Source organism: Lepidochelys olivacea, assembly GCF_965140295.1.
Source record: "Lepidochelys olivacea isolate rLepOli2 genome assembly, chromosome: 11".
Classification (NCBI taxonomy): Eukaryota; Metazoa; Chordata; order Testudines; family Cheloniidae; genus Lepidochelys; species Lepidochelys olivacea.
The window spans coordinates 27,853,231-27,880,362 of NC_140421.1; the positions used below are offsets into that span (position 1 = coordinate 27,853,231).

At 42.4% G+C, this 27,132-nt stretch overlaps 1 protein-coding gene and 1 long non-coding RNA gene across 6 annotated transcripts in view; one reads left to right on the forward strand and one right to left on the reverse strand.

Annotated features, from left to right (window-relative positions):
* Positions 1 to 14: 14 nt before the first annotated feature.
* Positions 15 to 25,734, forward strand: LOC311528725. 2 transcript variants are annotated; one of them, XR_014713676.1, is made up of 5 exons: positions 15 to 94; positions 9,490 to 9,571; positions 12,208 to 12,348; positions 12,512 to 12,598; positions 25,085 to 25,734. It is a non-coding gene; the product is annotated as an uncharacterized lncRNA (long non-coding RNA). The 2 variants fall into 2 exon arrangements; XR_014713677.1 differs by having other exon boundaries at positions 25,142 to 25,734.
* The window catches only part of NMI (N-myc and STAT interactor), a 51,008-nt gene continuing 27,859 nt past the window's right edge, over positions 3,984 to 27,132 (reverse strand). The window contains exons 1-10 of one of the 4 annotated variants that reach the window (XM_084644070.1): positions 22,774 to 23,077; positions 14,964 to 15,014; positions 13,198 to 13,275; positions 12,872 to 13,030; positions 10,469 to 10,576; positions 9,210 to 9,372; positions 7,923 to 8,029; positions 7,612 to 7,801; positions 6,881 to 6,987; positions 3,984 to 5,366 (exon numbers count right to left, since the gene is read on the reverse strand). In XM_084644070.1, coding sequence (XP_084500196.1) covers positions 5,166 to 5,366; positions 6,881 to 6,987; positions 7,612 to 7,801; positions 7,923 to 8,029; positions 9,210 to 9,372; positions 10,469 to 10,576; positions 12,872 to 13,030; positions 13,198 to 13,275; positions 14,964 to 15,008 — 1,158 coding nt within the window. In that variant the 5' untranslated portion in view covers positions 15,009 to 15,014; positions 22,774 to 23,077 and the 3' untranslated portion in view covers positions 3,984 to 5,165. Of the gene's footprint in view, positions 5,367 to 6,880; positions 6,988 to 7,611; positions 7,802 to 7,922; positions 8,030 to 9,209; positions 9,373 to 10,468; positions 10,577 to 12,871; positions 13,031 to 13,197; positions 13,276 to 14,963; positions 15,015 to 20,500; positions 20,630 to 22,469; positions 22,580 to 22,773; positions 23,078 to 27,132 lie in introns of those variants that run through there. The other 3 variants (XM_084644071.1, XM_084644069.1, XM_084644072.1) reach the window with 3 other exon arrangements.

Sequence of the window (27,132 nt, forward strand, 5' to 3'; positions counted from 1 at the left end):
CTCCCCGGGCAGGCGGCCGCTTCTGTTGAGACGCTGAGGAGCGACGCCCGCTTCTGTCGCTTGACATCCGTCGATTGACACAGCCGAGATACAGGTGACCCTTAACCCCAAGGGGAAACTAAAGGGGTTTGCGACACAGAGATTGGGTTTTAACTCTAGTGTCTGTGCCCGGTTTTCATGTTGATTTGTATGGGTTGTTTATAACTAAAAAGAGGAAGCATACAATCAGGTACTGATAGGAGCTGGGTGTCTGACCAGGTACTGGTACAGGGGCACGGCATAGCTGATGCAGCATCGGCCTGGCCTGCGGCACACCAGGCGGTCATCTAACGTGCCCTGAGGTGTGAAACTGTCACAGGCCGTCCTACGCGCATTTTTGCTTATCTAGATCGATCTATCCACAAATAAACCTATGAAACTAAAATCAGGATGCTAAGTAGGAGGGGGAGGCGATAAGGAGGGAGGGAGTGGGATGAGGATGGGCACAGGGACGAGGCGGGAAGGAGTAATCCAAGGATGAATGCGGTGACATGAGGAGGCAAGGCAGGCATGTTAAACCAGTTGGGCATAAAATAATGTATAAATCAAGTGCGAGTGAACTGAATGCTATGGCAGAGATACAGACTGTGGGTATTGTTCATCTGTCATGTGGAAGTGCAGGAAGCCAGAAGTACTCTGACATCCAGTGGGTGGGCATGTAATGGCATTTTGTTGAACATGGTGCCGGCTGCATCCTAGCAACATAGTGAAGAAATATAGGAATTTTTAAACTTCCACTGGAGAATAACAATTTCATGAGATCATAAGTGGATAGGAAGAGTGTGCAGCCATTCTGTGGCTACCTAATCTTATCTAATTATTATTACAGACATTTATAAGATGGCCATCACTGTATTACTTAGTCCCCATCACATCATTTAGATTGTCTCCAAAAACTAAATATATGTTCTGTTTCTGACCCCTCTCAGTGATGACACCACCTTTCCTAAATGGATCAGAAAAGGAATCCTCTCAGCAAGAATGTTCCTTGCCAATGGAATTCAAACATTTGCAGCTAATAAGGTCTGAACTAGCACTACCTACAACATATTCCTAGGTACCACTGTAGGATTGATGGGAAACCCTTTCCATTAAGTTGTTCTTTAATTTCTCCCATTGGTATCAATGGCACAGAAGAAAGCTGTTAATTTATTCCTGCTGCATTAGCTTCCTATGAGCTGAACCATGGCTGACCCTGGTATAGGTAAGCAAGAAGGCAAAAGTGTTAGGAGCCTTCCCACTCTGACCCATTGGGCCCTAGTGCATGGCCAGGTCAAACGGTGGTTTTGGAATACAGGCTTTGCTCCCCGCTAAAGCCCCCATTGCTGGCAGCTGCTTGAAAGAGCTCAGGTTGATGGAGTGAAGTGCATGCAATACACTCGCCTCCAGTGAGGAACCATTCTAGCATGTGTTTCCTAGGAGGAATTTTGTTTGTGTGGCCTGTCTAGTGTATTTCTGCCTGGAGAAGAAAGCTTCTAACTCTTCTTCTCCATTTTAAATATTCTGACATATAATGAGGACATTTAGGAACAAGGATTTATTACTGATGTTTTCTAAGGCTGTATTTAATTTATTATCTGACCATTATTTAATATTATGGGTGGTAATAGCACCTAATTGAAAGAAATATCAAAAATGACTGTTTCTGAAAAAGGTCTTATTTTTTGTTTGAAACTGATCTCCCGTTGTCTTTATATAAAATCACTACTTAACACTTTTAAACTGGATAATCAATAGACTGAGAAATTCACAAATAGTACCTGGTTCTTAAGATGTATTACTTAAAAACTCTTCTTGATTTTACTTTGTTACTTTTATCTGCACCTTTTCACTAGTCCTGCCATGTTTAAACTTTTGTCAGAATTTCCACTGAAACCTTCATTCTTCAGGTTTTACATCTCAATGCTTTTCAGTGATAGGGTTTATGTTGTTGATCTTCATGCACTTTTTTTTCTCTGTGCAGTTTAGAGCATCTCCTCAAAATATCAAGACATTTTTAAAGCTAATTGCTAAGTACACAATTCTCCCATAGTTTCACATGCCTTTGTTTATTATGCATTTTATGTTGGTTATTTAGTGTAATCAATGTAAGCTTTTTCCACACATCAAACAGAGGAGACTTTTCCTTTCTTTGTTCTAAGCAGAAGGAAAACAAAACCAACTTTGACAGTACTTGATTTTTTGTTTTCTATATACAGCCATGTATTTTGTTGTTCATTTGTTAAGGCTGTGTAATCTAAATCTGACTTTTTGTATATTATAGCTACAATCAATGTCTGATGTATATTTTCCAATGTCTTCCTGCAGGGTATAATACAAAATCCCTTTTGTACAGTAAGGTCTTTTATATAATGAAAATAAATGATATTCACATGAACCCCTCCCTCCGTGTTAAGTGACATTAGAGGTTTTCTGCTGCCACATGACAGACTGCCAAATTATTCCAGCCCCACAAGGGTGGAGAAGGAAAAAGAGAGAGAGGCAATAAATCCCCCCTTGGGAAGAGAGGACACTCCCTCCCTTTGCAAGTCCAATTCAGTTCAAAGAACTTTTAATATAATTTAAGATATGAATGAAGACAATAAATTCTGCCTTTTGTCCCTGATTCAAGGGCTATGAATGAAATCTGTGCTGCCTTCCATATGCCCCTTTTCCAATTGGCCATCTCCATCCATTTACTGCTGCCCTCAGAAAGAGGGCTATGGCCATGATCACACAAAATAAAATCCTCAGACAAGGCAATCATAACTAGATGGTTGCTCCAGTATGGTTACAAAATAATAATCTGTTATACATAGTTTTAAGAGCCACCTGAGTTCTTAGCTAGTATCTGTATGTGTTTAAATTAGACAAAATAATGGGTATAACTGAGGAATAGTGTAACTGTAGATACAAATAGTTAAGAAACAGACCTCTCATAAATAATACATCCTTCTTAGAGAGAGACCTCATATTAACTCACTAAAGAGTTCAGTAGGTGTTGGATCAGGCCCCAGAAGAGGTATCAACATGCCAACAGCAGTGCAGATTATACTCCTGGGGATATTCTGTGCCAAAAAATTAAAAATTCTGCACACAATATTTTAAAATTCTGCAAAATTCTTCATATTTTATTTGTCAAAATAATACAATATAATGCCAGTTTCAATTATTTTGGTAATTTATTTCAAAATATGTCAGTAAGAATGTCTGTAACAATACAGACCAAAAGAATAAAGATTCTGGTAATTATTTTTTTTTTTATAAACAGATTCCTTACTAGGCATATTAATACAGAACTTTGAGTAATTCATTTAAATTACAATACAGAACTGTGTTTCCTGCACCCGTCAGAAGCAGTGCAAAAGCTCTGGAGTTTCAGGAGTAACAGAGGAGCTGAGGAAGCGGGAAGGAGCCTGGAGTGAACCTGAAGGGTTGTTGGGTGTGGGTGGGAGAAGTTTTTTGTTTGTTTGGGGGGGTGGAGAGGGCAGGATTGTTAGGGAGCCTCCCCCATGCAGACCCTGGCTGATCACAAGCCTCTCCCATTCAATCAGGCACATCTGTCCCTGTCCTCGCATCCCTCCATCCTGATAGGTCCCTGCAGCCCCCGTCCCTATGTGGCTATGCACCCCCACTCCCATTCAACCCCTGGGTCAACGCTGTCACCCCCCTAGCTCCACAGCCCACTAGCCCCCCCATCTGTCCTCCCCACTAGCCATTCTGAACTCGTCTGTGATCCCCCAGCAGCCCCATGTGCCCCACTCTGTCCTAACCTGGCTCCACGGGCCAGGTGCTGTGATGAACTTCTACTCCTGGGGGAATTCTGTGGCACTGCACATGCACAGAATTTTTTTTCCCCCACAAAAAATACATTCTGCTCAGAAGTGCTTCAGTTCTGCCTTTTGTCCACCAGAGGCCGCTGTGGCACCAGAACAGCCTGCTGCATTCATGCTGTTGGCTGTTCTGGTGCCACAGTGGCCTCTGGTGAGCGAAAGGCAGAACTGCAGCACTTTTGGGGTAGAAAGTATTTTCTGTGGGGAAAAATAAAATTCTGTGGGACACATGAATTCTGAGCATGTGCAGTGGCCCAGAATTCCCCCAGGAGTAAGATTACCTCCATGCCATTTGCTACCAGCTCTGAGCTGTTCCTTAAAGGCACAACTTAGCCCATCAGATGTCAACTGATGAGTACACTGGTGCCATTTTTGAACACTCCCCTTTTTGATCATAAGCACATTTGAAAAACTACATATCACTTTCTTCATTATGGACATTCCATAGCTAATTTGATTATAGAGTCCTATAAAGTTACAGAATAATTATCAATTGCTTGTATTATGGCAGCACCAAAGGATCTGATCAGGATTGGAGTCCTATTGGGCTATACACTGTATGAAGGAGAGACACTTTAAATTACTTTTGAGCAGTGATGTAAAGCTTTCCTAACAAAAACCTCAAGTAGGAAAAATCTATCAAGTTTTGGGTTTTGTTATTCATGCAAAACTCACATCTGATTTGCAGAAAGCAACCTTGATCAAGTTTCAGGTGCTGGTGAGGGATTAAGGGGTTTGGTGGACCCACGTACATTAAGCAAACTCTAAGGTTTCAGATGAGTTTTGCACGGAGATCTCGGCTTTGTGTAATATTTATTGCTGAACTTTACAAGGAACCTCAGCAAGCCAGAACCAGTGAGTTTCACATAGCTGTGCTCTCGAGACCGTAAAGGTATGTCTACACAGCAGTTAAATACGAGAGGCTAGGCTGGGTCAGCTGACTCAGGTTGTGGGGCTTTAAAATTGCAGTGTACATGTTCAGGCTCTGGGACTGTCCCACCTTGTGGGGTCCCAGAGCCTGGGCTCCAGCCTGAGCCTGAACATCTACATCGCAATTTTACAGCCCTGCAGCCCAAGCCCCCTGAGTTTGAGTCAGCTGATCCAGGCCAGCAGCAGGTGTTTAACGGCTGTGTAGACATACTCTAAGAGTCTTGTCATCATGCAGGTAAAAGGAAGGAAAGGCAGGCAGTTCTTCTTTTCAAGTGTAAATTTTGAAGATTAAAAAGCACAGATATTAAAAAGACTAAAAGTCTGCAACATTTTTCCATTATACTATGTCACACTGGGCAAAGTAAAAGCCCCAGCGGTAAAGCTTCATGCCACATTCTCAGTATCTTCCTCAAAATATGCTAGTTTGGTTCCTGTTGCTACATATTTGATGTTCTCGATTTCCCCGCCGTCATTGCTAGGCTTCTGAAAATGAATTTCTATCATATCCTGCATGCTCTCCTCATCCTCCTCAACCTCTTGAATTTCTGACAGCAGTATGGTCCTCTTGGAAATCCCAGAAAATACCTGGTAAGGAGGAAAACACACATTGTATGTTCAGTTTCAGGAACCGGTAGGTTGCACAGTTAAAATGTCAGTGTGAAGATATCGCTACAAGCTTGCCTTTCATTTTAGGATTTCTACTATAGTGTTGGTCTACTACTGAAATCACTGGAAGGTTTGAATTCTATAGAGTCAGGCTACTGACTTCAGTAAAAGCAGGATCTGGCCTCTTTAGCTCATGTGTCCTAAACTCTTCACTGAAACATAGTGAGCCAGATTCTCAACTGATGTAAATCAACATTGCTCCATTTAAGTCAATGCAGATACACCAGTTTACGCCAGACATGGGATCTGATTCCTTATTAACTTCAAAATATATCATTTCTTGCAACCTGGAAAGCACATTTTTAACTGAGATGGTGTATGTGTGCGTGTATCTATCTACACTATAAGAACCACCATGCACTCAGACAGGTCTGTGACACAGCAGCATCCGTGTTTATAACATGTTGTGGTTTTTTCCTTATTGACAGAGTTATGTTGAGAAAACATTCTCTAGCCAGGTTAGGACCAGTGATTTAACCTGGGGGTTTGTGTATATGCACGCTCACACCTCAGCAGAGAGAACTGGGAACCTGGTACACTTACTAACATACCCTATGCAAGCCCAGGGGAGGGGTGGGAGGAAAGGTACTGACCCTACAGAATAAGTACTGTTGAAAGGTATAAAGAACAATACTAAGACAAACAATCCTGGATATTTGCATCTGGGCCAATACACACTTGAGTGCATATTGTAAATATGGGCATAGAGAAATCATTTCTAACCTCATAGGTAGATGGATAAAACTTTATGCAGAGAAAAACAGCTTACAGAGAATTCGCTGATATACATGAACTGTGGGGTTTTGCAAAGAGGACTTACTGTTTGTAAAAGCTTTGTGGGTGCTTTTAGGTCGATTGGAAATGTTGGTATAATATACCCATTAACCACAGCACAGGCAAAGAGGGGTTAAATTAATGCTAGATTTAGTAGTGCTTTTTTGATATGGACACTGATTCATCAATTGTGTGTAACTTAAATGAGAACAATTAAGCCATAAAACACCTGATGGAACCTTATCTCTGCCCTGACTGTAGACAGACATGGTTACTGCTGTGACATATGATGAAAAAAGCATTTGTAATTTCTGAGTGAATTACAACCCTCATATTGTAGGTCATAAGATCATCAACAGAGGAACAGGCTATGGGGGACTCTCTGCAAGGAGAGAACACTCCCCACAATCTGTAAAGCACACAGCTCCTGTGCCCCAGAGGAGCCTAAGGCCAGGCTGGTAGATCTACAGCAATGGGAATTCACCAGCAAGTTCTTGTATACACCCACCTAAAATGAGGGAGAAACAGCAGCTCTGAGAACTACAGCCGTTTTCCTGACACTCCGTGACCTGAGGAGAAGATTCTGTTCACAATCCACCCTCCCAGAGCACAGATTGTTTGCTCTGTTTTAGGATGTAGCATCATTAAGATTAATTTACCTGAAATTTTTCCAAGTGCTTTTCTATGCTTGGGGAAATAGAAAGCATAAAGCGCTTTTCATTTATGCAGAAAGGATGCTTTGTACGTCTCATACAGTTGTCAGCAACTAGAACAAAGAATTCAAAAGTGAGAAATAAAATTAATACTATCTAAGGTGTATTTTTAAGCACATCAGAAACAAGACCAATCATTTTAGTATATAGTTAGAAACCAAATACAATTTTTTAAAGTTTACTATTTGGAAATTGGAATTGACATTTGTGACAAAACAGATGTTAATTAACTGTCCACTAAAGTTCGTGGATCAAATCTACAGCTGATGTAAGTTAATGCAGATCCATTGATTTTAGTGGAGTTTCACCCATTGACACCAGCTGAGAATCTGGGTAACTTTCAATGGCATGACATGACAAGTATATTTTCCCACTTTTCTCTTTCCTGTAAAATGAAGTCCAGTAATGCAAAGGCAAAAGAAGTTTTGAATACTGTAATGTGAGGGCAAATATCAAAGCTTACAAGCTGTGTATGAATTCATATTTGATCCAAAAGGAATGTGATTAAACACAGCTGTGTTTAAAGACCTATGGGCCTGAGTCTCTTCTCATTTATAGTTGAATAAATAAGGAATAATTCAGCTGAAGTTCGTGCAGTTCCACCAGGGCAAAAACAATATAGATGAGTGGAGAATCAGGCCCTGTAACTTTAGCTAACAAGATGTTGCATAAAATACCTCCAGGTTTGAGGAATGTAATAATGGCTGTGCGAGACCTTCTGTCATATCTCACATCCTTTACTTCTCCTCCTCCTTGTTTGGATTTGTAGAAATTCAATTCTAATTTATCTCTGATCCACTCATCAGGTATTGGTAGATCTGGTACTTCAGAAATATTGATCTTCTCTCCAGAAATTGTGACATGGAGCTAACAAAAAACAGACTTTATTTTCTTTATGTGCTACAGTACCCGTTCGATACAGTTTTTGAAAACAAAGGTACATATTCTTGAAGTATCTCAAAAGATTTTATATTGACCTGTCAATTACCTCAAATTTGACTCCTGTTTCTAGTGTAACCGGCATTGCTTTCAACTCTATCTTTTCATTATCCAGGCTCACAGTATGCTTACCTCTTCTTATCAGTTTCTGGGCAACTGCAAGGGAAATTAAGAAGATTTTCAGGTAGCTTTACACTAATGAAAAGTACTCCCTAGTGCCCTTAGCCAAAAATCTCTTTAGCATCACTAAAAGTGAAATAAATGGGAGTGCGGTGCCTAAGTGCTTTTGAAAATCCCACTAGGCACCTATCTGCTTCGTTACGTGTTAAAATACCTTTTTAAAAATCTCGCCACTGTATGTAATGTGCATCACTAGTAAAGTATTTTAGGATTGTCAGTATGAAAGATGCTATCCCTATATACAATATTATGGCTAAATCGCTACCAGTATGAAACATTTTGATTCCAGCTAAGAGTTAATTGAGAAATAAGGCAGGCTCTTGCTTTATGTGAAATTTTATTTACTAGTTTGCAGACAAACTGTTCTGTTTAATTTAAATCTGGATCAACTAAGTTCTAACCTCCAACTCTACTGTAGGCTCAGGTTGCCTGCATTTTAATGGGGCACAGCTGTGTCTGAAGGAGGCTGATGTAGGGAAAACTGCCCTATATCATTGGCATGGATTTACTAATATTGACTATAAGTCTGTACATTAGTGTTGTGAAAGATAACATTGACTGATCCAAAGCCCACTGAAATCTGCAGAAAGACTTGCACTGATCTCCATGGGCTGTAGATCAGGCCTCATCCCTCTGTGAGGTAGGATCTATGTAATTGAGGGTAGACTGTTGGTATTCTGTCAGCTGAGTTTAATTGGACTAGAGCTGATGCTGACATAGTGGGCAAAATTCTACTCTCACAAGGTGCAGTTGTCTAACTCTGTGCATCCATCTGAGTGACTGGGCTCTGAATGTAGAGAAAGTGGGATAGTCTCAATATTGTTTTCAACTTTATTTGGCTTTTAGCCCACGAAAGCTTATGCTCAAATACATTTGTTAGTCTCTAAGGTGCCACAAGTACTCCTGTTGTTTTTGCAGATACAGACTAACACGGCTGCTACTCTTAAACTTTATTTGTGATACCATGAAAACGTTTGCAACTAGGCTGAGAGCCAGATTCTGGTGCTCTTACTCACTGTAAGCAGGTTCCCCCTCCAGCCCTGGAAACCCAAGCTAGTAAGCCCTCCTGCTGATCAAATAAATTGTTGTTTAACCCCATATCCCTTGCTGTTAACGTGAAATACATTACTAGTTATAATTAAAATATGGACCATACCATCCTCCTCTTCAAAAGTGAGAAGAGCTTGTCTTTGCTGCAATCTGAATGGAATTTTTGCAGCTATGTGAAAAAGGCAGCAAGTATTCAAAACTGTGTCATCACTCCCAGCATTTTTCATCCCAGTAAACTTCATTGTCTTTTTTTGTATCTCTCTTTTAATCTAATATTGTAGGATCAAGACAGGAAATGACAAAGTTTAAATAAGTTATTAAGCAACTGAAAAAATGTACAGTATGCATCTTGCCTCACTCTGCAGTATTCTTTTTTTTTTTTTAAGGCTAATATACAGTAGGGCTGAATTCACCACTGATGTAACTGGACTGAAGCAGGACCAAGTAAACCTAGACCATCCCTGACAGGTGTGTGTCTATCCTGTTCTTAAAAACTTCCAGTGATGGGGATTCCCCAACCTCCCTTGGATCCTATGTCCCCCTAAGGAGTTTGGTCTGTAAGCTTTTACTTTTCCTCTCCAATAAACTTTGAGCACAAACTTGTCCTTAGGTACTAAAACTCCAGTTGAAGTAAATAGGGATTCTACCTGCAGGATCAGAGCTTTGATTTGTAGAACTTTTGTAGAACCAAAGGAAGTACAAAACATTGTGCAAAAGGAGATATAAACAAAGCAGTTTATGGTTACTGTTTGTGCTGTACTGACTGTAGCTCTTTGGTGATAGGAGGCCTGCTAAAATTGCCTTGCATGTTACTAACTTAGCCAAATAAACATGAATGTTACAGTGCTTCATAACATTTGCAGCAGTGTAGCCAAAAGAGAGTTCTGATTCTGAACTCACCTATATTATACCAATATAACTCCATTGACTTCAAATGATTTGCATGCTATAAGGGAGATCAAAATTAGGCTACATGCAATTTGGGAAAACTAAAGTTACAATCATGTTTTTTTCTGTAATGGACAAGTCCCTTTTCTTTCGACACCCCTTTCTGACAGAGATATAAAATATGAACTCATGAAAATGTTATGCACTTTTTTCCTTTTCTTTCAATTTTGTCCTGATCTTTCTTTCTTTCTTGTATCTTCCAGTTTCACATTTCCATTTTTCCCCTCAGCATCAAGTGCATTTATTAACTTTGCCAGATAGAGAATGAGAAGGAAAGCAATAGCTGAATTTCATACTGAACTCAATGGAGCTACACAGATTTACAAAACTGATGATCTAGCCCGTAGAGTTTAGAAATTCAGAAGTAAAATATGTCCATTTGAAAGCTATATTGTAAATATTTCAAATAGCAATTACCCGAAAATCCTGTGAAAGCTTTGAACTCTTTGCTGCAAGGTCATCTCTGAGCTTCTGAATCTCCCTCTGCAGCTCAATATTTTGTTGCTTTACTACAGTAAGATTTCTCTGCAGATTACAAATATATATATATATATATATAAAATGCATAATATGTAGAAGAGTCAAACTCTGGACTTCAGTAAAAAGTAGTAGGCCCTAGAAACTGGAAAATGAATTTCCGTTTTTAATCTTTTGCTAAAAATAACCAACCACGCAACTATCAATGGCATGAACAATTATGAGATAGATTAAAGCAATGGTACAAATTACTATCCAGTAGGTAAGTTTGCTGTCCAAGGAACAGCTTCATTCAACTTAAATGAGAAAAGTAAGATTTCAGAAACATTTACATACCATCATAAACTTACACTGCACTTTACACAGTTAGGCCCTGAACTTTCATATACACAAGAGGAATTTATACATGTGAACAGCCTTGTTTAGTTCAATGAGATTAACTGTGTGCATTAAATTATTCATGTGCAGGATGGGGTCCTAGATAATCTATATTCCCTGTCCTGAAGAGTTTAGAAACTGAGGGCCAGTTCCTGGCCCCCTCCCACTCCACTCTCTTTATGCCACTCAAGAGGTAAAAAGGGAGCAGAAATCAGCTGCATTTCTACAGCTGGGGATTTCATAGGTGTAGGGGAATCCTGAGTGGGATAAAGCCAATGTAACCAGCTCCCATGCTAGCTGTCTTGCGGTGCTCGGCATAGGGAGCACATCAAGATTAGAAAGGGGACATGGCAGAAGTGATGAACTCCAGTTATCCTGAACTATTGGGTGGCTCCTTTAGTGCCATTATCAGCTCATGGCATTTACAACAGTTCCCAGATTGCTCTAATATCTACCGTTGATGTTGAAAACAGAAGTTATGGGTTTGATGTAGAAATTACAGGGTAAGGGTCTATGCCCTGTCTTGTGCAGGTCAAACTAGGTGATCATAAAGGTGCCTTCTGACTTTAAAATCTATGAATCCATGATCAGAGAGCCACAGTAGCTCTCTGAGACATCCCAAAGAGCAGAATGAGTACAGCAGAGGATTTGGGCTTTAGAGCCTGATTCTGCAAATGCTTGTGCATCTAAGTGACTTTACCAATGAATAATCCCATTGACTTTGGCTGGAAGTACGTACATATGTAAAGTTACTCACATGTGTAAAGTGTTTTCAGGATTAAGCTCCAAATAAGATAAGACACAGAATGATGACAATGCACAGAGGATATAGATTATTGATAAGAGAAAAAAAGGATTGCTTGAAATAGAGAGTTTTAAGTGGGGATCTGAAAGAGGACAGTGACAGCACTTGTAGGATGAGGACAGGGTATTCCAGGTGTAGTTACAAGCACAAAGCTGAGTAGAAAAAAGAAAAAGGGCACAGTGAAGTAAGAGGACTGGGAGGAACATAAGGCGGAAGTAACAACAGAGATGTAGAATGAGGCAAAACTGTGTAGAGCCATGAAAATGAGGACAAAGAGCTTGAATTTCATATATTTGGCTACTTACATTCTACTATGTCTGAAGTTCTCTGTAAATTAATAATGTACCAGCAAAACAAATTAAATCCATCATTTATTGGTTTGAACATCATCTACATGAAAATCATTATTAAAAATACCTTGGGATATTGAAGTAATAGCCTCTGAGCTACAGCTGATAGGTCAAATCTAAAACTGTATTGCAAATCTCTCTCCCAGATAAGCGACAACCATCAGCCCCTGACAGTCTAGGAAGAATTCACTGCCTACCACTCATGTTCCAAATGCCTAGATTACATACCCCAAGGACAATTATCAACTAATTCTAAAAGGAAGCAGAGGATAACTTTGCCATCCTTGGTAAGTAAACTTTTGTGTCTATATGCAGCTATGTTAGCTGCAAGCTTTCTCGGGTTGCAAGCTCTCTACAGTTATGTAGAAATGACTAACTCTCCTGGATGCTCTAAGCTTTTATGAGGAGTGTTACGTTTTGTTTTAAAGTGTTCTTTATGTAATTTGATAGAGCAACTGAATGACCTCACTCAACACAATGTGGACTTTAGCGAATAGTAAGACTGTGCTGTCAGTGGGAGTCTTGGACCAAGTGAAGGTAAATTCTGTTAGCCATCACTTTTTACCTATGATGTAGAAAGTCTTAGCTTTGCCTGCATTCTTTCAAATAATTACTGCAAGATATTTTTTATTTTTTTTATCATGTAACTTCCGAATTTTGTATAAAATGATGTGCTAAATATTCTGGCCCTACAAAATGTAGTTCTGATGGAGCTGTTTGGATTGAAAGGGGAAAGTACTCCAACCTACAAGGAACACATCTACAGCTCTTCTCCAAATGTAGATAGCTATGGGTAAATTCTCTTATTACCTCCTGGTTTTCCTTTCTTATAATGCTTTCCTTATATTGCTCCTCTTCGAAATGCATTAGCTTTCTCAGCTCATCTTGTGCCTGGTCTCTCTTTTCATCAGCACTTAGTTTCAAAAGGAGGAGCTCATCTTTTTGTTTTTCAGCTTTTTCAAGCCTTTCCTTGATATTGAAAACAACAAGTACTTTAGTATATTTTCATTAGAACAAACAAAACATTGTAAAGTCGGTTTAAAAGCAATCTTTGGGCAATTTTTTTCTTTTGGACACATTCATGCTGCTGCTGCTGACTTCAGTGAAAACCTAAGAGCTGTGCAGTTCATACGCACCTTCCATTTTTCTAGTTCTTCTTTAAGATTGTCAACCTCATCTGTCTGTGTGCCAGAATGGTCAGTAACTTTCAGATCCTAGAAAGACAAGAAAATGCACAGTACTATTTTTCACTTTATAATATCACCAGATATGTCATGCTAGAGAGACTACATTCACTTGTTAAATCATTATCTGTACAAATCATACCAGCAGTGTTCAAACTATACTAGCAAACTGAGAAGAATAACACTTTGCACTCGTTTGAAATATTTTGCCACTGTAGTTATGAGTTAATCAGTGTACATGACAGTCCAGTTCTTGACTGAGTGCCTTTTGCTGCTTCTCTGCAACTCTGCCTCTCCTGATGGAGAGAAAGTGCTGATGAGGCAAATCTGATAAGAGACATGCTGAATTAGATATTCCCAGTATTTTCATGCAGGAGTATAACAGATGCACTATAACAACGAGTTTCTCATTTTTACTCTTTCACTTCAATAAGTCTTGACAGTTAGACAGAAATCACTGAACTACTGTTGTGGTTGGAAAGGATATAAATCTCAGAAAATGGATTTTGGTCATTAAACATGGGGACCTAACTGAAACTATTATCCAACTGGAAAATATCCAAATAGTTCTGACACACCATGGAGGCATGCTGCCCCGTGTTCTTCCAAAAAGAACGAAGATCATTGGGGTCAACTGAGGTCAATGGGTTTACTCACAGTATATAGAGTTATATAGATAGCCTTGGCAGAATTTGATTTTTTTTAAATAATTTCAATGGATAATATTAATGTTTATTTTTAAGCATTTTTATCAATTTAAATTTTCACACTTGTGGAAAATTATGGAGGAGTAAGATAACTATTTAATGCCAGCATATGTTGAGATTCAAAAAGTTAAAGCTTTATAATTGTTAAAACACAATTTGTCATCATCACATCATAATATACAAAGCAAACGTCCTTCAATCAACAAATCATACTTGTTTTTACCATTCATTTCACTAGTCCAGTTGTAACAAGCCTAATACAAAAGTTTAAATCATTACTTGGGCAGTATTTTCCTTACTTTGCCTATCTGTAAATTTCAATTATTACTGATGGAAATTTTTTTGTCACTTTGTGTGTGAACAGTGAAATCGACATTTACCAACAAAATTCTAATCCCTCCAAGCCTAGTTATAGGTGTATAAATCTTTGCAGGAGCAGGGCCTTAGATGATTAGATTGCCAAGAATAATATAGGGAGGGAAAAACAGGCTCAAAAAGTATTTCAAAATTAAAAAATTAAAACACATAAGTTCACATACAGAGAAAACTTGTAGCTGGGCTAAGCACGAGGAATGAAGGGAAAACCCTTCTTGCTCCATTTTATTTTCGATTGCAATATTCTGAAAGAGAAAAATTCCAGAATGACCTGCAGAAAAATCCTTCTTGTTTCACTTAAGATTACGTAAAACTGGAATGTGAATCATAAAATTTAGGCATAGAAAAGACCTATTAGGTAATCGAGTCAGTTCCCGTGCCAAACTGGATAGTCCACAAAATATTTCCTACAAAATATTTTCCAGTGCTTTGTCCCATCTATTTTTTTTTTTTTTTTTTTTTGTGAAAGGAAAAGAGAGAGAAAGGAGATACAGGCTATACTTGGAAACTGTTCAGAAAAAAAGAATGCCTATTTATTACTGAAAAATGTCTTACAGCATTAGCTAAACATCTCCATTTAGAGATCTCCTTTTCAAATACAGATTCTTACAGCATGGCACAACAGAAAATACTTACCATAGAATCATCTTTTAAGGAATCTAGTTCACTTGTTAAATCCATTGAACCCTGAGGAAATAGAACAATACACCACTTTCACAATATGTAGAACATATAGGATAATATAATAACCTGAGAGCAAGACATGCCAAGATTTCTACAGTGCACAACTTAAGGCTTTGATATGGCAAACACTTAAGCATGTGTTAAGCACGTGCATAAATCTTTGCAGGTCTGGGATTTATGGAAATAATCTGCACCCATCTCATGTTTACACTGAAGTTTGATTTAGTCTTGAGGAAATTAATATTAATGCAATAAAACGACAAACTAACTTAATTGAGGAAATTGGAAATTTCCAAATTATTTCAAAATAATTCCAAATTAATTGGAAATTTGCTCCATGAATGGAATTCTTATTAGTGTCAACTGGAAATTTTTGCACAAAAATGGATCATGGCCTTTCCTTTTGTATGTATTATTTGTATTGGAGTAGCAGCTAGATGCCCCAATTAGGATCCGGATTTCACATAATACTTGTCATTGCATTGAATGCAGGCACTTATGCTGATGTCATATCACATTATAGTACATATTATCAAAGAATCAATGTTAGAGAAAACAATTTGTTATCGTGGCAGGACTTGTTTTCACAATAATGTTAACTAACTAATCACAACAATCTCATGAGAGAAGTAAAGCACTTAACTCTGTGTTAGCGATGAGGAAACTGAGAAAATGAATAAAACCATCTCTTGGTTATTTCACTACATTACACATACAGTATGATAATTTGAAAAATAATTATTTTCCAGAATAATAGCATCTTAGATCAATATACAGTTAATTAGATATTTTTCAGTATAAAGATTGTTTATTATTTCATAAAATAGAAACAAAGATAAAAAGAACATACTTCATTATGAGTTATAAGGCCAGTGGTCTATTACAGGGGTCAGCAACCTTTCAGACGTGGTGGGCCGAGTCTTCATTTATTCACTTTAATTTAAGGTTTTGCGTGCCAGTGATACATTTTAACTTTTTTAGAAGGTCTCTCTCTATAAGTCTATATATTATATAACTAAACTATTGTCGTATGTAAAGTAAACAAGGTTTTCAAAATGTTTAAGAAGCTTCATGCCAGCCGCTCAGCCCGCTGCCAGTCAGGGGTTCTGTTTACCTAGGCCGGCAGCCGGCTGAGCGGGGCCTGCGGCTGGGACCTTGTCTGGCAAGGGGCTGGCAGCCAGAACCCCAGACCAGCAGTGGGCTGAGTGGGGCCGGCGGCTGGGACCCCAGACCAGCAGTGGGCTGAGCGGCTCAGCCCGCTGCCACTCAGTCCGCTGCCAGTCTGGGGTTCCGTCCGCCGGCTCCTGCCAGCCAGGGTCCCAGCTGCCAGCCCTGCTCAGCCCGCTGCCGGTCTGGGATCCCAGCCCTGCCCACATAGAGTGGGTACCTACCTTCTCCCTGGTTCTAGCCCATTCTCTTCCTCTCTCTCTGCACTGAGCTGAGGGTGGGAGTGCACTGAGCACAGGGCTGGGGGTGAAGGAGCAGGCTAGGGTTGGGGTGTAGGGTCTGGCCAGGAGCTAGAATGAGAGAGGAGGCTCAGGGTTGGGGCAGGAGGTTTGGGTATGGAGTGCTTACCTGGACAACTCCCATTTGGTGCAAGGGGTGCAGCAGCTCCCTTTTGGTGCTCAGGGTGGGGGTGAGAATGTGGAGGGTGCAGGAGTCAGGGCATGGGGTGTGGGGGGGCTGGGTATGTGTGGGGGTGCTGGAGTCAAGGCTGGGGTTCTGGGGGGGTGCAGGGGTCAGGGCAGGAGGCTGGGGTGTGTTGGGAGTGCAGGGCAGAGGGCTGGGTGTGTGTAGGGGGGTTCAGGAGTCAGGGCAGAGGGCTTGGGCCATGTGAGGGGGTGCAGGAGTCAGGGCATGGGGTGTGGGGGGTGCTGGAGTCAAGACTAGGGGTGTGTGAGGGGGGTGCAGGAGTCAGGGCAGAGGGCTGGGGGTGTGGGCTAGGGTCATGGGGGTGGTCCCAGCCCCCTGCCCAGAGCAGCTCACGGCAGGGAGCTGGAGGGGGTATGCCCTGATTCCACTCCCCTTCCCCAAGGCCCCCCACCTCTTCTCCGCCTCCTCCCCGGAGCAGCGAGCGCGCTGCGGCTCTGCTTTGAGCACGCTGCGGCTCTGCTTCTCCCCCTCCTCGCAAGGGCCATCAGCTGATCAGTGGCAGGGAGGGAGAGGAGGAGGGACAGGAACCCAGCACGCTGGGGGAAGAGGTGGGGGAGGGGGGAGCTTGCCTGCCCTGCAGCAGCAATCAGCAGGACCAAGCTTCTTCACCCTGCCCCTGCGGGGAAGGGCTGGGGCGGAGAAGAGCGGGCCGGGGCGGGCAGGATTTTTAATGGCACGCTGCTGCCTGCTGGGGTCCCAGCCTGGGTTCGGCAGCGGGCTGAGCGGGGCCGGCGGCTGGGACCCAGCAGGCAGCAGCGTGCCATTAAAAATCGGCTCGCGTGCTGTCTTTGGCACGCGTGCCATAGGTTGCCGACCCCTGTTCTATTATATTTAATATTACAATAATATTAGGATGATCATAAACATAGTAATGAACACACTGGAAAATGTTTATCCTGGAGGTAGTGAAGTTCCATATAAGAGCAAGGATCCACTTGTGCACATGTGATGTCAGGACAGGGTAGGGCGGGGGGCTACAAACGGTTTTCAGAGTTGTCCCCTTATCTTTCAAATATTTTATGCACTTGCTTAATTACATGTGAGTAGTGCACTAGCAGGATCAGGATGTTTGTTATAACACACATATGTTTGTTATCTGTTATATGTTAATATTTGTGTGTTTATCTTGTTGTGCCAGGACCACACCTTCCCTTCTGCAGTACTGCCAACCCCAAATGTTCCAAAAAAGTCATGAGGCAGGTTTAAAATGTATCGGATTTTTTCCCCAAAAAGGGTTAGTTTTATGTGATTCCTGGCTTCCAAGCTTTCAAGCATACTTGGGTTACATTTTCAAGCTTTTCTCTGCAACCATGAGAGCTAGAAAGTTGCACGGCATTTTCTGGTTTTATTTTAATCAAAGCTGCAATTCTCACACATTGACTTTTCTCTAGGAGGTGGGGCTTAAAGTAAAACTTTTGTAAGCCTTGCAATAAAATCACAAGTTAGCACCACTGCTTCTGCTTGGAAAGCACCTAGAACACTTCGAGTGCCATCCAAAAGAAGTAACAGTAATAATATTATCCACACAAAAATCTGCTATATGTAACATACCAAATAATCAAAGAATCATAGGACTGGAAGGGACCTTGAGAGGTCATCTAATCCAGTCCCCTGCACTCACAGCAGGATTAAGTAAAATGGCCCATCAAGATAATCCACTGGTGGGCTGCGAGACAGTGTTTACATTGACCACCCGCAGGCGTGGCCGCGGTTCACCATTCCCAGCCAATGGGAGCTGCGGAAAGTGGCGGCCAGCACATCCCTGAGGCCGTGCCACTTCCCGCAGCTCCCACTGGCTGGGAATGGTGAACCTTGGCCAATGGGTGCTGCAGGAAGCCGTGCCTGCAGACAGTCAATGTAAACAAACTGTCTTGCGGCCTGCCAGCAGATTACCCTGACGGGCTGTGTGTGGCCCATGGGCCGCAGATTGTCCATCATTGATCTAGGCCATCCCTGACAGGTTTTTGTCTAACCTGTTCTTAAAAATCTCCAATGATGGAGATTCCACAACTTCCCTAGGCAATTTATTCCAGTGTCTAAACCTCCTTGGCTACAATTTAAGCCCATTGCTTCTTGTCCTATCCTCAGCGGTTAAGAAGAACAATTTTTCTCCCTCCTCCTTGTAACAACCTTTTAGGTACTTGAACATAGTTATCATATCCCCTCTCAGTCTTCTCTTTTCCAGACTAAACAAACCCAATTTTTTCAATCTTCCCTCATAGGTCATGTTTTCTAGACCTCTAATAATTTTTGCTGCTCTTCTCAGGACTTTCTCCAATTTGTCCACATCTTTCCTGAAATGTGATGCCCAGAACTGGCATAATACTCCAGTTGAGGCCTAATCAGTGCAGAGTAGAGCGGAAAAATTACTTCTTGTGTCTTGCTTACAACACTCCTGCTAATAGATCCCAGAATGATGTTCACTTTTTTTGTAACAGTGTTACACTGTTGACTCATATTTAGCTTGTGGTCCACTATGACCCCTAGATCCCTTTCCACAGTACTCCTTCCTAGGCAGTAATTTCCCATTTTGCATGTGTGCAACTGATTGTTCCTTCCTAAATGGAGTACTTTGTATTTGTCCTTATTGAATTTCATGCTATTTACTTCAGACCATTTCTCCAGTTTGTCCAGATCATTTTGAATTTTTAATCCTATCCTCCAAAGCACTTGCAACCTCTTCCAGTTTGGTATGATCGGCAAACTTAAGTGAACTCTGTACTCCATTATCTAAATCATTGATGAAGATATTGAACAGAACCGGACCCAGAACTGATCCCCAGGGGACCCCACTCATTGTGCCCTTCCAGCATGACTGTGAACCACTGATAACTACGCTCTCAGAACAGTTTTCCAACCAGTTTTGCACCCACCTTATAGTAATTCCATCTAGGTTGCATTTCCCTAGTTTGTTTATGAGAAGGTCATGCGAAACAGTATCAAAAGCTTTACTAAAGTCAAGATATACCACATCTACTGCTTTCTCCCAATTCACAAGGCTTGTTACCCTGTCAAAGAAAGCTCAGGTTGGTTTGACACAATTTGTTCTTGACAAATCCATGCTGACTGTTACTTATCACCTTAGTATCTTCTAGATGTTTGCAAATTGGTTGCTTAATTATTTGCTCATTATCTTTACAGGAACAGAAGTTAAGCTGACTGGTCTGTAATTTCCCGTATTAGCCTTACTTCCCTTTTTATAGGTGGACAAATACAGTACAGACCCGTTTACACGCGAATCCGCTTAACGCGTGGTAGCACCATACCTCCCAGTGCTACCTGTTTAACACACAAGACTCGTTAACAGGCGGTACAGGAACTTGCTATGTAGCGCTACAGCTGGGCTCACTAACTCACTGGCATAGAAATCGACAGGAAGTGCAGAACGGAAATGTGTTGTACGTCTTTACCGCTATTGGTAAAGACGTATCATGCACTCTTAGTCATCGTCATGCTAGAGAGAGATATAATATATAGTAGTTATATAATAATACATCTACGACATTAGAAAATTTTAACCGTAGGCCTAATATAATGACAGAGGGCAAGCGTCAGCGTTCCTACACTGTAGAAGAAAAACTAGCTGCAATAGATTGAGTAAATAGCGGAGAAACCCAGGCCAAAATTTCAAAAGATATTGGGATTGCCGAATCGACTCTCACAGGATGTCTAAAAAACGAATCTAAACTGACTGGCTTTGTACAAAATATCGATTCTGCCACAGGGCTTAAGCAAAAACATGTGCGCTATTCAGCAAAACCCACAATAGACAAAGCCATGCGCATGGGGTTTGCTCAGGAAAGGCTTAGTTTGGATACGTCGCCGGAAATCATTACCGAGTGGCTGGAGATGGATGAAGATTGCCCGACTTCTGAATTTCTGTCCGAGGAAGAAATATTAATGGGCTGCAAGGCTACGTCAGACCGCGAAAGTGATGGCGAGGATGTCATTGAAAATGTCAAAATTTCACCCACAGAAGCCCTTAGTGCTGTAGAAATTGTTGTAAGACTTATGGAGGAGCAAAATACGGAAAATATCGAAATCATTCATCTGCGGCAATAACAGATTTCATAAGAAAGGAAAAAAAATGCAAGCCAGAAAGAGCAGAAAATAATGACATTTTTTCTAAGTGAATCATAGACACTTGTTTCAGCATGGCCCTCTTCACCCAGGGTCTGTTAACAGGCGGTTGTGACGGCTTGACTCCCAACATCCGTGCATAAATGGGTCTGTACTGTATAGTGCCATTTTTCAGTCTTCTGGAATCTCTCCCATCTTCCATGACTTTTCAAAGATAATCGCTAATGGCTCAGATATCTCCTCAGTCTGCTCCTTGAGTCTGCATTTCATCAGGCCATGGTGACTTGAAGACATCTAATTTGTCTAAGTAATTTTTAGCTTGTTCTTTCCCTATTTTAGCCTCTGATCCTACCTCATTTTCACTGGCATTCATTATGTTAGACATCCAATCACCACCAACCTTCTTGGTGAAAACGGAAACAAAGAATTCATTAAGCACCTATGCCATTTCCACATTTTCTGTTATTGTTTTTTCCCCCTCATTGAGTAATGAGCCTACCTTGTCCTTGGTCTTCCTCTTGCTTCTAATGTATTTGTAGAATGTTTTCTTGTTACCCTTTATGTCTCTAGCTAGTTTGATCTCGTTTTGTGCCCTGGCCTTTCTAATTTTGTCCCTACATATATTCATCCTTTGTAATTTGACCGAGTTTCCACTTTTTGTAGGACTCTTTTTTGAGTTTTAGATCATTGAAAATCTCCTGGTTAAGCCAGGGTGGTTTCTTGCCATACTTCCTATCTTTCCTATGCAGTGGGATAGTTTGTTCTTGTGCCCTTAATAATGTCCCTTTGAAAAAAAGACAACTGTCTTCAATTGTTTTTCCCCTTAGACTTGTTTCCCATGGGATCTTACCTATCAACTCCCTGAGTTTGCTAAACTCTGCCTTCTTGAAATCCATTGTCTTTATTTTGCTGTTCTCCCTCCTACCATTCCTTAGAATCGTGAACTCTACCATTTCATGATCACTTTCATGCAAGCTGCCTTGCACTTTCAAATTCTCAACTAGTTCATCCCTATTTGTCAAAATCAAATCTAGAACAGCCTCTCCCCTAGTAGCTTTCTCAACCTTCTGAAATAAAAAATTGTCTCTGGCACATTCCAAGAACTTTTTGGATAATCTGTGCCCTGCTCTGTTATTTTCCCAACAGATGTCTGAGTAGTTGAAGTCCCCATCACCACCAAGTCTTGTGCTTTGTATGATTTTGTTAGTTGTTTTAAAAAAATTCTCATCCACCTCTTCTTCCTGGTTCGGTGGTCTGTAGTAGATCCCTACCATGACATCACCCTTGTTTTTTACCCCTTTTATCCTTACCCCCAGAGACTTCCAAAAGTCTGTCTCCTATTTCCATCTCAACCTCAGTCCAAGTGTATACATTTTTAATATATAAGGCAACACCTCCTCCCTTTTTCCCCTGCCTGTCCTTCCTGAGCAAGCTGTACCCTTCTATACCAATATTCCAGTCATGCATATTATCCCACCAAGTCTCTGAAAAGCACATAAACAAGAATACTTTATAATGAAGAAAATGTGTGTTGTTTTCTTTATATTTGCGCTTTACAAGGCACCAAACTCTCTTTATAGCAAAACAAAATGGTGCCTAAAGGGCCATTGATCCCAAGGACAAAGTAACTTGTGCTATTCTTTAAAACCTTGGTGACAGTGATCCTTTACCATCATGTGTATGGTCAATAACCCAGAGGTGTTTTTCAGAGCGGCAGCATCATACCTAATCCTCGGTGTGCGTGCGCCTTTACAACCCGCCCTTAGGAAGCCAGCTTGGAATTTGCGCTCGCATCCTTCCCTGGCCTTAGACGCTGGCCCATGAAGACCCAGCTCTTTGAGAGAACCGAAACCAGACGAGGCAGGCGCTGCAGGCCCCTGGCCGGTCCCCCAGGCACCGGCAGAGCCCGCCCCCACCTGCTCCCGGCTGCCATCGCACTGGGCGCTCACTTTCAGTTTCGCTTTTCGGAGCGGAGGCCGGGGGCCAGGGAGGGGGCGGCTGCGGCGCGGCGCGCCCAGGCTGCACTTACAGGGGCGGGGGCCGGCCAGACCGGCGCTGCTGTGCGTGGATCGGGTCCCCCGGCGCGCTCCAGCCCCGGGCCTGCGGAGTCGCCGACGAGCAGGCAGCTGCACTAGCGGCCGCAGCTGGTCTCCCGTTCCCGGCAATGACGCGCCGGGGAGGTGTTTCCAGGGGCAGGCTGCCCGCAATGCCGCCTCCCCTCCGCCCAGCCCGAGCGCGCCAGCCCAGGGGGAATGCAGGGGCTGGGCTCTCTCAGCCGTCAGCGTCCCCACCCCTGCCCCGGCGCCTTGGGGAATGACTCTCCGCCCTGCCCCCGGGAGCCTTGTGCCGCGCTCCGGAAACAAACTCCAGCGGGAAGCCGCCGCGCTGGTCGGGGTGCCCCTGTTTTACCCAGGCCGTGCACAGGCGCAGTGGTGAATTAGCCACTGGGCCAACATGGCCTGTGCCCAGGGCCCCTGGCCCTGGAAAAATTGCCACCCCTGCACCATAACCTGCTCTCCCCACCCAGCGCTTCTGCCAGGGAGCGGGGCAAGACCCCGTGCCCTGACCTCACGCCCTGGCAGGAGCGCCAGGCAGACGGAGAGGGGCAAGCCCAAGCACCCCAACCTCACTCCCTGGCAGAAGTGCCGGGTGGGCAGAGCAGGTTGAGGCACAGGGGCACCCATTTTTCAGGGCCCCCCCCCATTGGCCGGGGCCCTGGGCGTGGGCCATGTGGGCCCAATGGCTAAAGTGCCACTGCTTCTAGATGCTCTATGCCGACAGGAGAGAGCTTTCCCATTGGCATAATAAAACCACCTCTGCCAGAGGTGATACTGTCAATGGGAGAAGCTCTGCAGACCTCGCACTGTCCACACCAGCACTTAGATCAGTGTAACTTACGTCACTTGGGAGAAGGGGGTACTTACTCACACCCCTGAACAACATAAATTATGCTGGCATAACCTGTAGACTACACAAACCCTAAGATTGGGAGTAGACTGAGAATGGAGCAATGCAGTAGAAGGTCCATGGCTATGCAGAGCTAATTGCCACACAGCAAAGAGGTATGCAGTGTAGTTGTAGCCGTGTTGGTCCCAGGATATTATAGAGTTAAGGTGGGTGATACGTCTTTTATTGGACCAGCTTCTGTTGGTGAGAGAGACAAACTTTTGATCCACACAGACATAGGCACTAACTGCATGGGTGCTCCAGGGCTCAGCACCCACCAGCCACCCAGTGATCAGCTGCTCGGCGGGCCCCACCAAAAAGCTGTTTGGCAGCACCAGTGGGCAGGAGGCGCTAGGGGGAGGGAATGGGGTGGGAAGCAGTGGGAGGAGGGTGGGGCCTCAGGGCAGAAACTGGGGGGGGGAGCACCCACCCAGAAAGAAGAAAATTGGCACCTATGCACACACAGCTCTTCCTCAGGGCTCAGAAAGGTACTCCCAGCATCACAGCAAAATGCATGGTGAAAGAGATTTTTTAGCATAAGTAGTTAGCATATATTGTAATGGAGCATTCAAGGGAGAGTGACCTGCTTGGTTTGCAGCAAGAATTATAGGCCATGGCATGTGGCTGTGGGAGAGGCTGCATGTTCTCTCTCCCCTTCCCCTTCCCCCCATAGGGTGGGAGCAGATTCTTTCCCCCAAGTCCTGTGTAGTTCCCTGCACAAAGAATGTTTACCTGGGCTCTGTGTATAGTGAGTGGATTTAACCTATAGTGCATAGTCAATCCACTCTTTTGAAAATATAACTTGTAAATTATAAATGGAGCTGTTACGTGTGACTCTGGAAAGAACCTTACATAGATAAAGGGAAGTGAGCTGTAGCTCACGAAAGCTCATGCTCAAATAAATTGGTTAGTCTCTAAGGTGCCACAAGTACTCCTTTTCTTTTTGAGGTGATAAAATGTAGCTTAGATACAAAGACCTATGAAAATCTGAAAATTTCTCTGACAAGCCTGGATTGATGCTGAATTGGTTCTTCAGCATGATGAACCCTCTTGATATATCTAAAAATTAGAGGTGGGAAAGACCTAAAGAAATATTAGATATTTCAGATGGGTGTTGGCCCTTCCTTTTGCTGGACAGCTCCAGGATCAGGGGGGCGGGGGCTCAAAGGTGCTTGTAAGTGCTTAAAAGGACCCCCTACCACTGAGCTGTGCCCAATACAGCTTGACCACAGCTCAGGATCTGGATCACAGTTGAAACACTGCACCCCATATTCTTCACAGTGATATTATTATGTTAGGATTATGGCATAGTTATGATATATTTTGTACAAGATAAATTGTGAGGTGTCATTGAAAAAGTTATGATTTGCTGAATCTGATTATCCTGTTTGTAGGCATGTATCATTTTTGTATCTGAAGCTATGAACATTGCTTAGGGATCTGTATTTCAGATGGGCTTACTCTGGAAAACACCCACAGCCAGCCTTTCAGGAACAACAGTGAAGAAGCCGGATGTGGCTGATGGCCCATCAGCAAAGACAATGGTCTGTGGAATAGCTTAACCTACCTGTGGGCATTTTGCACAGCCTGTAAGCAATGGCAGCTATAACACTGCAAGGACATGTGACCAGGCCACATGATTCTGGACTCCATTTTGGGATGTCAGTATTTTCCATAAACCAGTCTGGGAACCAAGTTTTGAAACAAAGGGTTCTTGCCATATGCTAAAGCTATATAAGGCAGAGAGTGACATCATCTATTGTTCTTCACTCCCCACACAAGGAGACTCCTGGAAATACCTGGGGAACAAAGACTGAACTGGTGGAAGTGTTGGACCCAGGCTAAAGGGATTTTTAGCCTGTGTATAAAAGACCTGGGGATTCTAAGCTGTAAAGCAAGTGCAGCTTGCCCCTTAAAAATCTGTAGCCTGCCTGTACCATCAATTAGGGTGAAAATCTGCTAATTCATATCCAATCTATCTAGTATATTAAGCTTAGCTTGTGTTTTTGTTTATTTACTAGGTAATCTGCTTTGATCTGTTTGCTATCACTTATAATCACTTAAACTCTTGTAGTTAATAAACTTGTTTTTGCTTTATCTGAATCAGTGAGTTTGGAGTGAAGTGTGTGGGAATCTTAGCTCAGAGGGACTGTTGTATATTCCTCTCCACATTGAGGGGGAGGTGAACTGGATAATAAATTCAGACTGGTTTGGGCAGGATGGTTCTGCTCTGGGGTCCTAGGCTGGAAACCTGGGAGTTATTTTGGCTGTAGCCTTTCTATTGTTGGTTCACATGCAATGGCTGGTCAGAGAGCCTGCATGTAACTGCAGCTGGGTGTGTCCCTGCCTGCATGTATGCTGGTGGAAGTGTAAAACTGGGAGCATGTCTGCAGCTTATCACAGCAGCACAGTGTGAGAGGGATCGCAGGCTGGTGGGTTAGAGGGCTCAGTGGTACCCCAGTTCCAGGTGGCACCTGGGGGAAACCCATCACAACAGTAATTAAAGATCCCAGGGCAGTTTTGGAGAAGTAAAGTTTTCTGATATTCATCTTCAATTTATCCTTTTTCACTTTAATTCTTGCCAGACGAGAGAAATATATCTGAGTGGGAGAATCTAGCTGTACTTAGGTGCCAGATACCTCTCTCCTATACTACAGAGCATGATTGGAAGGATCCATTTTTCACCCCAAAATGGTTATGAATTAAACAGTCAATACTGATTTGCATTATTTACAGGAAAGCTTACAAAATATGTCCTAACAGTTTTGGAATGTTTCAGTTCCCCTGGGACTAAGGTCTCGGAACCTTACTGTGTGGAACGGCTGTGAGTTAGTCCAGCCGCCCCAGCATAGCCACTAAAAAGAAAACAATGAAGTAAATAGAATTTAAGAGATGCAATGTTACGTCTGAGCCAAATCCTGGTTCTTTGGCTACATATCGGACAAATCTGTGAGCCACACAAAGAAACACTGTTTTCACAGAAAGTTTCTGTAGTTTCTTAGTATTAGTTATTTAGTTTCTAGATGGAAGAACAAAACACACACTGGGGGCTGCATTAGCAAATTACAGTGAGCTCAAGAGCTACGTCTAATGTGCATATAAATATCCATACTTTTTTTTAAAAAATGAGCTCCGACCCAGAGGTTGCTTGTGCTTTTGTCTTTCTTGCTAAATGGAGAGAATTTGCTTGTTGTTTGAAATCACGAGTTTAAAAAACCCACCGCTGGACTGCATTGTCCCCAGCCTGCAGTTACAGGGCTACAGCAGTCACTGTATGTAATTTAGAACTCTGAAGTGCATGCTTCGCCTCTTGGAACTAGTTTAAATCCTGAATTATAGGATTCTAAAGCTATAATTATAAAAATATTTGCTTTTGGTCTCCTGCTCCTGCCAAATTTTATAGTCAGCAGGATTTCCTTGTGCCTCTGCTGGCTGCATCCAT